The sequence below is a fragment of the Ochotona princeps genome, chromosome 18 (assembly GCF_030435755.1).
Source record: "Ochotona princeps isolate mOchPri1 chromosome 18, mOchPri1.hap1, whole genome shotgun sequence".
NCBI classification, from domain to species: Eukaryota; Metazoa; Chordata; class Mammalia; order Lagomorpha; family Ochotonidae; genus Ochotona; species Ochotona princeps.
Window position 1 is genome coordinate 37,797,189 of NC_080849.1, and position 14,658 is coordinate 37,811,846.

At 41.5% G+C, this 14,658-nt stretch overlaps 1 protein-coding gene across 2 annotated transcripts in view; it reads right to left on the reverse strand.

Moving 5' to 3' along the window:
* DSC3 (desmocollin 3) overlaps positions 1–4,991 on the reverse strand; it is a 39,478-nt gene extending 34,487 nt beyond the window's left edge. Inside the window, exon 1 of one of the 2 annotated variants that reach the window (XM_004579583.3) lies at positions 4,600–4,990. In XM_004579583.3, coding sequence (XP_004579640.2) covers positions 4,600–4,665 — 66 coding nt within the window. In that variant the 5' untranslated portion in view covers positions 4,666–4,990. Of the gene's footprint in view, positions 1–4,599 lie in introns of both variants that reach the window. The other variant, XM_058676892.1, reaches the window with a different exon arrangement.
* Between the last annotated feature and the right edge of the window lie 9,667 nt (positions 4,992–14,658).

The following is a 14,658-nucleotide window of genomic DNA, read 5'->3' on the forward strand; positions in this document are numbered from 1 at the left end:
AAAAATAAAGCAGTAAAAATCACAAAGTATATCAGTTCTGATATAATGAAATATGAAGCAATTCTATAAAAGTTAAAAGATTTTAGACCTCTTCCACAGATGCTGTCGGTACATGAGGCCACAATGATGCAGTGTTGAAAGGAAGAAAGGTAGAATGGAGGCTATCGAGGGCTTACTTGAAATATGAGAGCTCCTGCATTCCAGGCCATAGTACCCACAGGTAATCACCAAAGCTGGGCAGGGGTGGGTCAGATGGGAGGATCTTCCAAGGCTGGGCTGCCACAAGAGATCTACTTGGGTCTCCTCAAGTGGATCACTGTACCCACCAAGATGCGCAGGAACAGGGTCATGAGCAGGCTGTACCAGGCTGCTGAACTGACTGTTGCACTCAAGAGCTGGATCTGTGGGGGCAGTGTTGTTGTTTTTAGGGGTCCTCTCAACTATGCTGTTATACTGCATTCATATGTAGATTTCAATTATGTCATGATTCTTAAAACTAATTCAGTGCTATATTTTGTGGGAGTTGGATATATTAATGAAAATAAAGTAATTTTGTAAAGACAAAATTAACTAATAATTAAAGATATTTGTAAATAATTTATATATAAAAGAGTGCCTAATAAAAAATGCAACACAAAAATATTTCAAAGATTAATGAAGTATAGCGATGATTTGAGTTATAGAAGAATCCCTTTTAATGGAAAACTCAAGGGCAATATTAAATATCTGATAAAACCTGGGGTTAAGGTAATTTTATATAAAAATGTAACAAATTAATTTTAAAATAAAACAAAGTATCACTGCATTAAAGGAAGCAAAATCTTTCATTTTATTTTATAGTAATATATAAATTTTATTGTGTGATTGGCATAGTATTAGAAAATGTATTAAGTTCTTGAAAAATTGAATATGAGAAGAATAATAATTCAAAATTTGACAACTGGTAATGATTTAATATTTGTATTGTTCAGTTGTATGAGTAAAATATACAAAGCTTTCAAAAATGGCATCCTTCCTCAATACAGTGAAAAGCTGAAAAACGGAAAATTTACGGAGTCTCTGAAATGTAGAGTATCTTCTGGATTGACCACAATAATTACAGAATTCATTACTTCTGAAACGATCTTCTGCATTTCAATTCTTGCTGTTTAAAATGCGCACTGCAGGATTTATGTCTCTGTATTATCAGGACTTAGATGATTCTAATAAATTTCCCTTTAACTAGACTTGTTGTAAGATCAAATCACAGGTATGAGCAGTCATTGGTCACTGCAGACGGCATGTATGAAGCTCAACTGCCACAGAAATTATAGCAGGTCCAAAAGCATGCACATTTTTAATAGGTACTCTACTAGGAAGAGCTTCTGTTACTGAGCTGTATCTCCATGGGAACATCAACTACCTCCTTTCAAAATGGTAACTGTGTATGCATCGGTCTAAATATATAAAATATGTAAACATTTAGACTGAGGATGCATGAATCGAAATACTTCTTAAGCTCACAATTTTGATATAAAGTACTTTGCTCTTCCTTTATTCACCTTATATTTCCTTTTTCACTAATATGAATGTCAATAAAAATTTCTTTAAGAAAACATGATGAATATGTTGAGGTATGTGTCTGGCCTGGTCTTTAAGCAGAGGTTAAGAGTCCCTGGCCTCACGTCTGGGTGCCTGGGTTCAAGTTCCAGTTCCAGGTCCTGATTTCTTCATTCTGCTAACACAGATTCTGGGAGGCAGTGCGCTGCAGTGGTTGGGTTCCTGTCATTCATGTGGGAAAGATCTGGCTTGAGTTCCCAGCTAATAGCTTTGACTAAGCCCTGCTTTTGCTATTGCAGGCATTTGGGAAGCTAATAGGGAACTCTCTCTGTCTCTCCCCCCGCTCCCAAAAAAAGGGTATGTCAAATATTCTCTCAAGAACAAGAAAAATCTTTCTGGTCAAGGAGTCACACAAGTCTCATTCATGAATGCTACAACATCTGAAAATAAAGCATGCATTTCATCAGTGAGAGTTATAGACAGCCTGCACAAAGCCATTTCAAAAATCCCTTAGAAACAAAAAGCAATTTAAAATGTGTGTTTTCTATGACACAAAACATTTTCTAAATCCACAGATAATTCTCTTTCTCAACGCACATTTTCCACATACTTGTTTGAAATACCCAATATTCTGCAACAGGTAAAGAACAGACTTGGGGGTGGGGAGGAGGTTATTCTAAACATTTCAGCTGTTTTAATTGCTCTTTCAGAAAAACTCTTATCAGTGAAATGATAAATTGTGGCCAATGCTATGTCTTTCAAAATCTTTAATGAATAATAATATCCAAGGTGGAACTGATATAAAAAACAATTTAAAAGAACCTGTTGAAAAGGGAATCTCTTAACTGTAACAGCAAAAGACAGCTGATCTAAAGTGAATTATTTTTCACCATCCCTAACAATGTGTTACGGTAAAGGGGGAAAATAATATGGACGATCCAAAACCTTTGGACAATTATAAAATGGTCTGATCTAGAATTTTCCTAGTTTTCCCTTCCCTTCCCTTCCTTCCCTTGCTGGCTCCTCTCCCTATACCTCTCTTCCCCCCTCTCTGTCCTCTCTTCTCTCCCATCCCCATCTCTCCTCTCTTTTCTCCTCTGCTCTCCTTTTTCTTTCTTTTCTCCCCAAGATGTGTGTGTGTGTGTGTGTGTGTGTGTGTGTGTGTGTGTGTGTGTATATTGGGAATCGTATTTGACCCAAAGTTTAAAGTGTGGCTGTGGAAACGAGGCTTGGAAGGAGACGCAAGCAAAAGCTTCCGTCCAATGGGAAGGTACCTAGGCTTTTCTAACAGCTCCGGGACACGTGTGATGCTGTCTCAGATCGTGTTGGGGACTTGCTTGGAAAAGCTCTCCCCTCAGAACAAGCACTACTTTTGAGAGGTCCGTTAAAGTCTCTGTAAATCAAAAAAAAAGTTTCTAAAATGCTTTGCAATTAATGCTGTACTGAAAACGTGAGAATCCTCTAAAACAGATGAAGACAGTCGGTAGAGTTCTCGTTACCTGCCTGGATGAGACTGCGAAGAGCTGAACACCAGGGATTGCACATTCAAGAATCCACTTCCCACCAAGCACACTCCACTATTCAAGCCTACAGTTACACCATGCTTTCCAGACGCATTTAAATTACTTTCAGAAATAACACAAAGTGTATGCCAAGATCAGAGCTGAAGCTTTCTCTGTTTAGAATTATGGCACCTTTTGTTTCTGACACACACTGCACCCCATTCTTTATCTTTCACACCCTCCCCTAGGGTAAGCAAGAAAATCTTGGAAAGGGGTTACTCCCCTATCACCTGACTCCTTAGCAGGAGGTATACAGCCAGCAAAAGACAGGAAACCCTCAAATGTAACACACAAGTGCACGTTTAGCTGGCAGATCCCACTGTGAGTACGGGCTTGGATCATGTGTTGGCCCTGCTGCTGGTGGGTCTCCAGGTTTCCTTCACAGTTCCTTGTCCATCAACACTCACCTATCTTAAACCTCAGCTGGCACCACAATAGTCAAACCCCACTGATTTGGAGAGAGGACGTAGCTTGGATTCCATCGCTTTGCTTGGGTCCAGAACGGTAAGAATGTGCACAACCTCCCAAACCAGGCCTCGCCCTCCCACCCAGCGCACCCCCAAACATCTCCATGCTGCTAAATCAGGACTGGCGGTTCCTTTCCATCTGCAGCAAATACTGCACTTCCAGCAAAACTGAAACTTCGCGCAAATTTCTTGATTTTTTTTTTCTTACAAATGTCTTTACTTCTCAGAGAAGCGTCCTTAACATTCTCTCTCGGAGGATCTCATCTTGAGTTTCGGGGTTTCTTGAGAGCATCCCTCCTCCGGAGCCCCTTAACTGGGATCCTAACATCCCTTTCTTCCCACCACAACCCTGTCTGTTGGCTTCACACCAACTCAAGGTGGCACCAGGCCACAGACCCCAGCCTGCACCCAGGCCTCCCACACCTTTCATGCCCCAGGCACTCTCCACCCCCGGCCAGGTGGCTGGCAGGCCGAAAGGTTGAGGTGAGCTCCTGAGCGACTTTCCTGGTAGCAAAGCTGGGAAACTTCTTTCAGAGGCCACCTTGCCCGAGGATCTGCTGCCTAGCAGGACTCTCACTTCCCTCACCAACATCCTCATCAGGGGTCACTGGTACCCCGGGGCCATGGACAGGTCTTTGAACTCTCATTTCAACGTCTATGACTTGCTGGCTCCATGCTCCTGAATTCCTGATCATGAAACAAACTCTTGTTACTTGCCCCTCACACCAAATGCACACCAGTCAACTCAAGCCCAGCCCTAGAGCAAGGCGAATCCTAACCTCTCTGCCTAACCGCGGAGGCACCAGCCCTCCTGCTCCAAAACCGGAATTCCAACAATCAGGATGCCCCCAAAAAGAAATTTCAACCCTCACTTCTCCAGGGCAGAACTTGAGACTCGCGCCCGCCCCTCAGGAAGAAACTGAACCGCAATGGTCACGTAGGTTCGTTCCATTCCGGTGACTTCCCTTCAGGGCCCAGAGCGCATCCAACCCTTCCCCACCCCGGCTCCCTTAGCGCGCGCCAGGGCTCACCAACAGGGACAGCCACAGCTGCCTGAGGAGAAAGCTCAGCGGGATCTGGGGTCCCGCGGCAGCCATGGAGACGAGAGCAGGGGCTGCAGAACGCCGGCGCCTGGAGTGGACACCAAGAGGGGCGCGGAAGGTGGTGTTCTTGCTGCTTCAAGTCCCCTGGGTCTCTCTTTCAGGCTTGTTTGCCTGCCCGCGAGCCTACTGGCTCCTCACACTGGATTGGACACTAGAGCCGCCGAGCCGCCGAGCCGCCTCTCCTAGTTATTTCTCAAGGTTTATCACCGCTGCGGGGCCTGGAGAGCTGCCTGAGCCTGCCCCCTCGCTCCCTGGCGGCTGCCCCGGCGCTCGCTCATAGGAAAGCGGTCTGGGGCCCAGCCTCTCCGGCTGCGCTCCCACGCCCCTTCCTGCCCACAGGCGTCTCAGCTCTTCCCGCCCCGTCCCCACTGCTGACGTTGTGGAGCGCATTCCCACCTCGGATCCCCTACCCGCCCCAACATGCACTCTCCTGGATGCCAGGAACACCCTCGTGATGGGCTCTGAGGAACCTCCCAGAGACTCCTGAACGAATTCTGGATGATGTCGTCAAATTAAAACAAAATGCATACATTCTCCACAAACTCGACTCATATGATAAAATAGACCACACAAGGAAAAGTATCCCATTGGCAGGGGTAAACAGGTATTTGCTGTGCTAGAAAATAAAGCCGTGTAAAAGTATCCCGGTGTGACCATTTGAGACACTTCAAACTGAGTACCAATTCTGTGTTCTTGAATGAAAATTAATTAGCGCATTACTTACATGGTCATCATGCTAAGAGACTAGTTTTCAGTTTGTCAAAGGAAACTCTACCGCACAAACCTTGCAATATAAAATGAAGCTTTCATGTTCGATATTCAACATCTATCAAAGTCCGAAATCAAACACGCATAGTATAAAGGGTTGTGGGAGAGGAAAAGGATACGACCCATTTGCTGATGAAAGCAATTCCAAATCTGACACAAACAAGTTATCCTAGCCAACAATGTAGCTCATAATACTGCATGCGCATCCTTTATTTCCCTACAAAAGGAGTTTTGCACTCTCTAGACCCCATAGGCTACGCTGCACAGGACATTCCTCTCAATTATGCATTATAACTCCTCAAAGTGCATTCAGATATTTGCAGGTCAGGACAGCGAATCCAGCAAAGGATTTTCTAGCCACCCCTAATCATCCCACCCTGACCCCTTTTAAAAGATTTCTTGTTATACTACCTGTTGCCTAAAACCCAGGCCTTCCCTGAAACTCGTGGACTCGGCATCAACATCCAGACAGTAAGAGCTTGCTAGTCCTGTTTCTGAAGCAGCCCGTGTGTGTGAACGTCCGTATGGCAGAGCCCTTCTGTTCTAGCACATAGCTGTCTGAACTCCAAGCCTTCTTCATCCACGATCTGAGGCCAAGTATCCCAGCGTCTCCTCCAGACCCCAGCTAACCTCCAAAACCAATGTGGAATCTCCTCTCCCTGAACCTGGGTGAGAAAAGGAGAGGCTAACAGCAACCTCTCCAGCTCTCCCACTTTAAATTCACTGTTAGAGTGAAGGATTGAGTGGAGAGTTGAAGAATTAACGTGAAAAAATTGAAGTTCTAGAGGACAGACTTTAATTCTTGTGAAAAAGACTGTGAAGAAGCCAAGATACTAGGCTAAGAACAGGCCATGAACAGCTTTGGATAGATTTTTGAGAGCAGGATTGGTGTGGTGCTTCAGGCTAAGCTCTACCAGTGATGCTGCCCTCCCCTATCGATGTCCATGCAAGTCCCAGTCACTCAGCTTCCAGTAGTTTCCTGCTTATGTCCATGAGAAGACAGTAGAAGACAGTCTGTGGGAGATGTGGGTGAAGCCCCAAATCTCTGATTTTCCCTAAGCCCACGTCCAGCTGTTGTGGACATTTGGAGGAGTGCCAATGGAATGAAAGATAACTCATCCCTTTCCTCCCTTCTCTCTCTGACTTTCAATTAAATGAACCACTTTTAAAACTTTGGGTAAGTTTGCAATGCATTAGCAACCTGCTCATGCATTCACGTATCTTGTTCTTGATATTTAGGGAATATATGAATTTCGACTGTTGTTCTAGAATTTCAAATTTATCTTCAGATTAACTAGAATCTGACCTTATTAAAATGACTCTCCAAGTAATTAAGACTAATAAAAAAATCACTCTCTCCTTGTTGTTTTGGCTGTGCTGCAAAGGCAAAGATACTCTTACACCTGCTGACCTTGTAACAGTCTCCCTGAGCTTCATGCTAGAGTTTCTACAAAATAAATGAATTCTGAAGTGAAATTCTGAAATTTCATTACAGAAAAACTATAAGGCATACTGGAGATATTCCAATTCACAAAAGTCTGGCTGCAATGTAAACACTGAATAATCACTTCATGTAGTATTTTAATAACTGCTTTGGAATTTCCTATTTTATTATAATGTGTACTTGGACATCATGAATATATCAGTCTTGGTCCCAGTAAGAGGAAATGCATATTTACAATTTCGAGAAGAATCTTTTTTAAACTTTCTGTTTATTTGTTTCATTTACTTGAGAGAGGAAGAAAGGAAGAGAGAGAAAATGCCTCATTTGCAGATTCACTCCCCAAACATCTACAATAACACAGCCAGAACTAAGCCAGGCTGAAGTGAGGTTCCAATGTTGTCAGTTTAACAGCTAAATACTTATCCTAAGAGAAGAATATTTAGAAACTTCTATAGTCACTGCATACATATAACTTGGAGATTACTTACTTACTTTTTTATACATAAATTATACTTTTTTAAATTTTCCAAAAAACTTTTGAGAATATGAACTGGATGTTTTCTACAGTAAAATGAATGCTAAGTTATCATGAGCTCTCACAAAACATCACTAAATTTATCTAGTACCCTATCCCTCAAACTGCAAAGCTGATTAAAAGTCACTGCTCAAAGAATACCAGACCAAAAATGGAAAACGATGCATTATTTTCCCTCCACATGTTCTTAATCTGAAGGATAACAATAAGTGAAATTCGAAAAGGGAGTGATTTTACATGAGTGAAATTCGAAAAGGGAGTGATTTTACATGAAAGTATAAAACTTGAGAAAGCCAGGTAAATAACAGTGTTTTTTAGCAGAAGGCCAGGCCAACAAGATAACGGAGAGTTCTCTACCTGTCCCCAGGAGGGCTCTCTGGTCACAGGAACGGGAGTTCATCTCATGAGGCAAGAGCTGACCCCTGCCCCATTGAACCATGCTTCCTTACACAACTCAGTCGGGTGCTGGCCTAACACACCCACTCATCTCAGTGGATTACATAGGAGCTGGCACAGCCAATCTGTTTCCCCAAACATGTCCATAAAATATGGCAAGATGGCTCTGTGATGTCAGACAACCTTGCTAGCAAGATAAGAGCGGTTTTTGAAAAGAAGAATGGAGTGAAAAGCTGAAGAGTCTGAGTCCTATCTTAGAACGTCAGCTCAGATGTGCTCTGGAATGTTATTTAGGGTAAACAGTGGGACTAGATCCTCCACTGAAATTCCCAGAGCAGTACTGAGAACAGCCTTGACTTTTTTATTCATTCCCAATGACTGTTTTGTGATAATAAAGAAATTTAAATCGAGGTTAACCTATGTCACATTGCTGTCAGGTCCAGGAGCCATCCCAGAACCATGTCTCTGATCTCTTCTCTTTTTCATCAGAAATATTCACTTCTAGCTCTACTTTCAACCCTATAGAAAAGGTTCAGATTAAAAAGAGGCCCTCAAATACAGGTCAAATGATGCCTGATTTCCATAGAAAAGAAAGTTTCCTCTTCCTTCTATTCTGACATGAGGCTCCTCCTGTTTCTTCTCATCCTAGGATGAACTTTTCTCCTCAAAATGTTTGATAGCAGGGCTGTCTATTTCTTTTTAGGGAAAAATTTCCCCTAGCCACAAAGAGGTGGCCTTTCACCACGAGTGTGGCAACAAGCATCCAAAAATTTGACTTTTCTAGAGACTGATCCAATCTCAACAGCAGGGTGAGCATAGCTCAGAAAGATTCCCTATTTGTGTCTCCTTAATAAGTCAAGAACTGTTACAACACTTGTAGTCTTCTTCCCCAAAAACCTTACAACTCCTCTTCTGCCGTCTTTGTAAGAAGGGAGGGGCAGGTTCCTGTGATTTCACACTGAGCTGGCAGGAATGGTAATTTCCATACAGAAAACAAAACCCCATTGTGTGACAGATGACTTCTTACAGTCAGTGAATAAAATCCCTGTAATAGAGCCTTACTGAAGGGCGAATTCACAGTCCTGCCCATCTTGGAAACAGTCCCTTGTTCATTGAGGTTTCCTTCAGCCTGAAAATCTCTTTCCCTGGGCGAGGCTGGAATTTCTCCTGGACATTCCCATGTCCCAGGCACCCACTGGGCAGAGCATTGCTCAAGCATGTAGGCGACAGGTGTGAGTGGGCCGTCTGCCAGATCACAGGTGTCATTAACCTTAGCATCACTCCGACTCACCACTCCATTAGACTCTTCCAAGAAGTCTGCGGAAGTGAGCATCTCCAGCTCCAGTGCCTTTCTACCAGCTTTGGAGAAGAGAAGCAGCTCCCCTCACCAGCTTTCCACTGATGATGCATCATTTAACTCACCATTTATTGATGTTGTATTTTCTTCATCCGTAGCTATACATTAATTATAATTATTTCAAGGTGTATTATCTCGATTCATCTTTTGTTTTGAGTCTGCCCAGTGTCCAGAGTCCTTATGTCAATAAATGATGTATGACTCTCTATCAATTAACTATTTACTTTCACCAAACAGGCTCATAGCCACAACAATAAATGATTGTTCCTTTTCTGCATTGCTTTCAAGTGTCACAGTTGTATTTAACATTTACCATTCTAATGAGCAGTGCTACACCCAAAGAGATAAGCACCAGTCTTAACTTGCAAACATCTGTGATTCAGAGTCCCATCGCTTTAAACAACTCTGATACAGAGGTCCTACTCAAATGTTAAAAGTCAAACAAAAAAAAAGCTACTTGTGGGAATGTACCAGAAAGGCCATTTTAAAGCATGTTTAATACAATTTGCTCTTTCACCATTTTGCAAGTTCTGTTGATATATTAATCATGGAAAGTCCTGAATTAAGTATAATACTTCACTTTTCAAATGACAAGATTCTCAGGCTGCCATTGTGGTAAAGTATCAGATTAAGGCTCCTGCCTCAATGCCAGTATGCCATATAGGTGCCAGTTTGAGCCCCAGCTGCTCAATTTCCAGTCTAGCTTCATATTAATTGGGAAAACAACAAAAAATAGCCCAAGTAGTTAGGCCCACATACCCAGATGAGAGATCCAGAAAAAGCTCCGGGCTCCTGACTTCAGCCTGGCTCAGACTCAGCAGCCTTTGCCACCATTGGGGAACTGAACCAGCAAATAGAAGGTCCTCTCTTTCTTCCTCTCGCTATAACTATCTTACAAATAAATAAAAAAAAAATTTTTTTAATCAACAATGTTATAATTCCCTGAAAAATTGAGAATACTGACAAAATACTCCAACCAAGTCCCCAAAGTAATATTTAAGTCTGGGGATAAATTACTTGAAGCTCAAAAAAAATCGTCAATTTTCTTATTCAGAGCAGCATTGAACTTTGATTAGATAGAAACTTGGCAGTTTCTCAACCTCTAATTTATCTGACCTAAAATGTTATAAATTTGCAAGCAGAAATTAAAGGCCTCTGTCTGTCCCCATTCTGCATCCTATAATGGGTGAGTAAAAAAAGTTACGACTAGGTAAACACTGTGAATGTGACCGTGACATCATGGGTCCCTTATGGTGTCACACATTTTCAAAATATTCCTGATGATTGACACCAGTATCAATCCATCTCAGTTTGGTGCATAGAAGGACAGTAGAACACGAAAGGCCAGGCTTTCTCCTCCCAGCCAGAAAGATACAGAAAGTGATAAGAATAAACAATCTTATCAGATATGTTATAAAAGACAATATTATTTCTGCTTATTTCCTGTCATCACATATGAGTCACTCTTTTTTAATTTTTAAAATTCAGTTTATTTTAAAGAGAGCGATAAACAGAGAAATTCCATCTTCCGTTTCAACGTTCAAATGCCCACAAGTAACCAAGACTGAACCAAGCCATGTCCAGGAGTCAAGATCTCCATCTAGGTTTCCCATGTGGGTCAACACCTGTTGCATCCCAGAAAGCAAACTATAAGGAAGCTGCAGTCAAGAGGGGAGCTGGGACTTGAACCCAGACATTCCAATAAGCTGATTGGGCATCCTACAGTGCCAAATATTAGCCCTTACATTGTTGCTTGAAAATAAGGAGCTCTGAAACTCTTCTAGGCTCTCAGTCACTTTTTCCAAACAGTAATTCACAGAAAGGAGAAGCACTGTATTACAGTAAGTGGCGAGGAGTATAACATATTTTTCCCCAAGATTGTCCGAAGACCTCCTGCTTATTCCCTCCTTGAGTCTCTTAGTTTTGAACAAATGCAAAGTCAAGTTTTTTGTTTTTGTTTTTGTTTTTAACTCAGTTGAGTCTTTGTATAAGGCCATTGTTGAGGCAAAGTCGAATAGGTTTGTTTTGGCAACCACCAAATAATACATTGAATAAACCTGGTCCAAACCAAAAAAAAATGGATGCCCACATCTGCCAGATTTGGATACTCTAACCCCATCTGTTGAGAGACTCTAATGAAATTTATATTTTTAACTTTTTTTGAAGATTTGTTTTCATTGGAGACAAAGAACTGAGGATTGGACTACCCAAAGAACATATGTATGTAAGTATGTGTATATAGAGATAGATACTTATGATATATATCCATAGATGTACACAGATAAATAGCATTGCTTTAGTACACTCTTAAGATTCATTTTACTTTTTATTTGGAAGGCAGATTTACAGAGAGAAGGAGACAGAAAGAAAGATCTTCCAACCACTGGTTCACTCCCCAAATGACTACCATGGCTGGAGTTGAGCTGAGAGCCAGGAGTTTCTATGGAATCTCACACTTAGGTGCTTTTCCAGGCAGAGAGCTGGGTGGGAAGTAGAGCAGCTGGGACATGAATGGATGCCCGCTTGGGATATCAGAGCTTGGAGGTAGAGGACTAATTAGTTGAGCCATTGCCCCAGCTCCTTAACTTCTTTAACATAATTGCCTGCAGCTAAGTCCATGTATTTTTCAAATATCTACCCTCTTCATCTTGTAAAAGCAGGTATGTTTGGAAAACATTTTTCTTTCCATTTGATCCAATTGTGTAACCTACACATCTGAACAGTTCCAATTTTAGTTCAATCAGTTGCTCAAAGAATGGTACTTGTGCCTTTTTTGCTTTTTTCTTTGAGTCATAATTTAAAGACAGCAAAATTCACAGATTGTGAGTGCACAAATTGATGACATTTGGCAAATACTATGAGCTACATCATTCAAATCAGTGTAGAACGTTTCTTTCACCTCAGGCAGTATCTACTCCCAACCTGGGGAACCAATGTTCCGCTTCCTGACACTAAAGAGTTTTGGCTTCCTTAGGCTTTCACACAAACAGAATCAGATGTTGTATTATTTATTGCTGAATTACTTTTTTTAAATCTATGAAATGTCACTTTTACATGACTCCAGAATTTAGTGGCTAAAAGCAAAGACTCCTTACCTTAGAGTATCTACGTTTTTCAGACTTGGCTTAGTTAACTGTCACTGTACTGAAGGCTCATAAATACTCAAGGTATTTAGCTGGTGTTACCATCATCTCACAGCTTGGCCCTGGGAGGATGCATTTTTTAGCTAACTTTTAGGGGCCTTGGTGACTGTTGACCACACAAGTTTCTAACCACATGGTCTTTTCTAGGGCAGAAAACACCAGGGATATCTAACACCCCCAGGGACAAGTAAGAAAGATAGGGACGCCAAAACGTAAGTCAGTGTTTTTTTCTAACTTAATGCCAGCGAATGAGTCCCCTATCTCTCTGCTGCAGTCTGTGGACTAGAAGCAACTCACAGGGAAATCGGATTACACAAGGACGTGAATATGCAAATACAGAGATTAACATCTTAATGGCCAACTGCCATTTAAATGCTTATCTAATTTTGTGTGGAATCTTTCATTCAGTATATTTTAAACTCATTAAATACAGAAGCAGTGGACAGCATATCCAGTTGCACATGGAACTTATGGCAGTCCGTTGGAAACCGCAAAGGACGCCTTGGTACCACAACAAAGGATGATGACAGAACAAATTGATCAACTACTCCAGCCACGTGTTGGCAGTGAAAATCTGGACAAACGGAGACTCTAACGTGGACTATGTCAACCAGTGGATTCAAAAGAAAGAAGTGAAAGGAAGAGTAACAGTACAGGCCATAACAGTGAATGGGCAACAGCACAGTATAGTTTTTTGTGCCCACCATGAAAGGACCTGGAGGAGGTTCCTCGCTCCTGGTTTTGGACTGGTGCAATACCGGCCGTTGCGGTCACATGGGGAGAGAATCATCGGATGGAAGATCTTCCTCTCTGTCTCTCCTCTTCTCCGTATATCTGACTTTGCAATAAAAATAAATACATCTTTTAAAAAAAGATACAGTTAACAGTTTCATTGGGAGGCCATCTTTGTTCTGGATGTAGAGATGTACACTGCATTGTATCCTCACATCTGGATATGATAGTCTCCATTACACAGTTACTATACATCCCCTTAAATGAAAAGCCACAAAACAAAATCAACAACAGGAAGAAGAAATTAACAACACCATGAAGTTAAATAACTTGCTACTGAATAACTAATGTGTCATCGAAGAAATGAAAAAGAAAATCAAGAACCTTCTTGAAGAAAATGATGCTACTGCATATATGAGAGTCAGTGAAGAATCTAATAAGAAAGTGCTTTGAAGAGATAAAACTAAAATGAAAACAAATTCAAAATCCATGAAATATAGTTTCCGCTTATCTTTGTTAGTGAGGTATGTCTCCTGTAGGCAACAAATAGATGTGTTTTGTGTTTTTCATCCAGTCTACTAATCTATGATGCTTGATTGATGAGTATAAGTCATTTACATTCAGGGCTAATATGAATGGGTGCTAATTTGGTCCTGTCATTTTAGCAATGGGTGTTCATTTTTTGACTTAGTCTTCTATTGTTATTTTACAGAGATGTTCTTCCCATTTGCCTTTGGTTGTGGTGGGTGTTATTCCGCTTCTCTGTCAAGAGACCATCCTGAAGTACCATTTTCAGGGCAGATTTGGAAGAGGCATATTCTTTTAACTTTTCTTTACTGTGGAAGAATTAAGGAAATTCCAGTAATGCCTGCATTCAGGGATTGTTTCTCTCACACGTTCATTTAAATCCAGTTTTTTAGGGTCTTTAGAGAAACATTCATCATTGAAAGGTTGCAGCGATTCAACTTTTCATGCTGAAAAGATGCAATATTTATTCTAACTCTTGGTGCTTGGAATTTTATATAGTTTCCAGATAAACTTCATATGCCATCAAGTTCTTCTACTTATAGTAGACCTAATATATATGATTTTGAGAAAACTTAGGATCAAAATCCCAACCATTTGTGCTCATTGCTACTAAGAAACTGTGAGCTTGCAGGCCAATGGCCTATGTGACCTTTAGCTCCAATGGGCTCTAATTCTCATGAATCAAGGCCCACCCAAGCCTGGTTATCTCACAAGTGGCTCTAAGTAATTTAGTGGGTGGTTACCTTAATTGCTGGACTGGACAAGAGCCAGGCATGGATTATCCATGGGCTGTCCAGCCGAGATAGGTAGGGAATGTGTGGTATTCCCCCTTACCTTGCAGGTTATTGTGAATTGCCCTTTTTCAAACTATTGTGGACTGCCTCTATAAAAATCCCATGAATGTGCTGTTCGAGGCTGCACTCTGTTAAGGGTATTAGTTTCAGTCAGCCGGTTGACCAATCAGTCAGCCAGCTGCCTGCTCTCAACCAAGAACCCAATCTCGGGCATGTTGAGCTTGAATAAACCATCAATGTGCACTTGCATCGACTTCGGACTCCTGGTGATTTCTAGTGATCTCAAAATC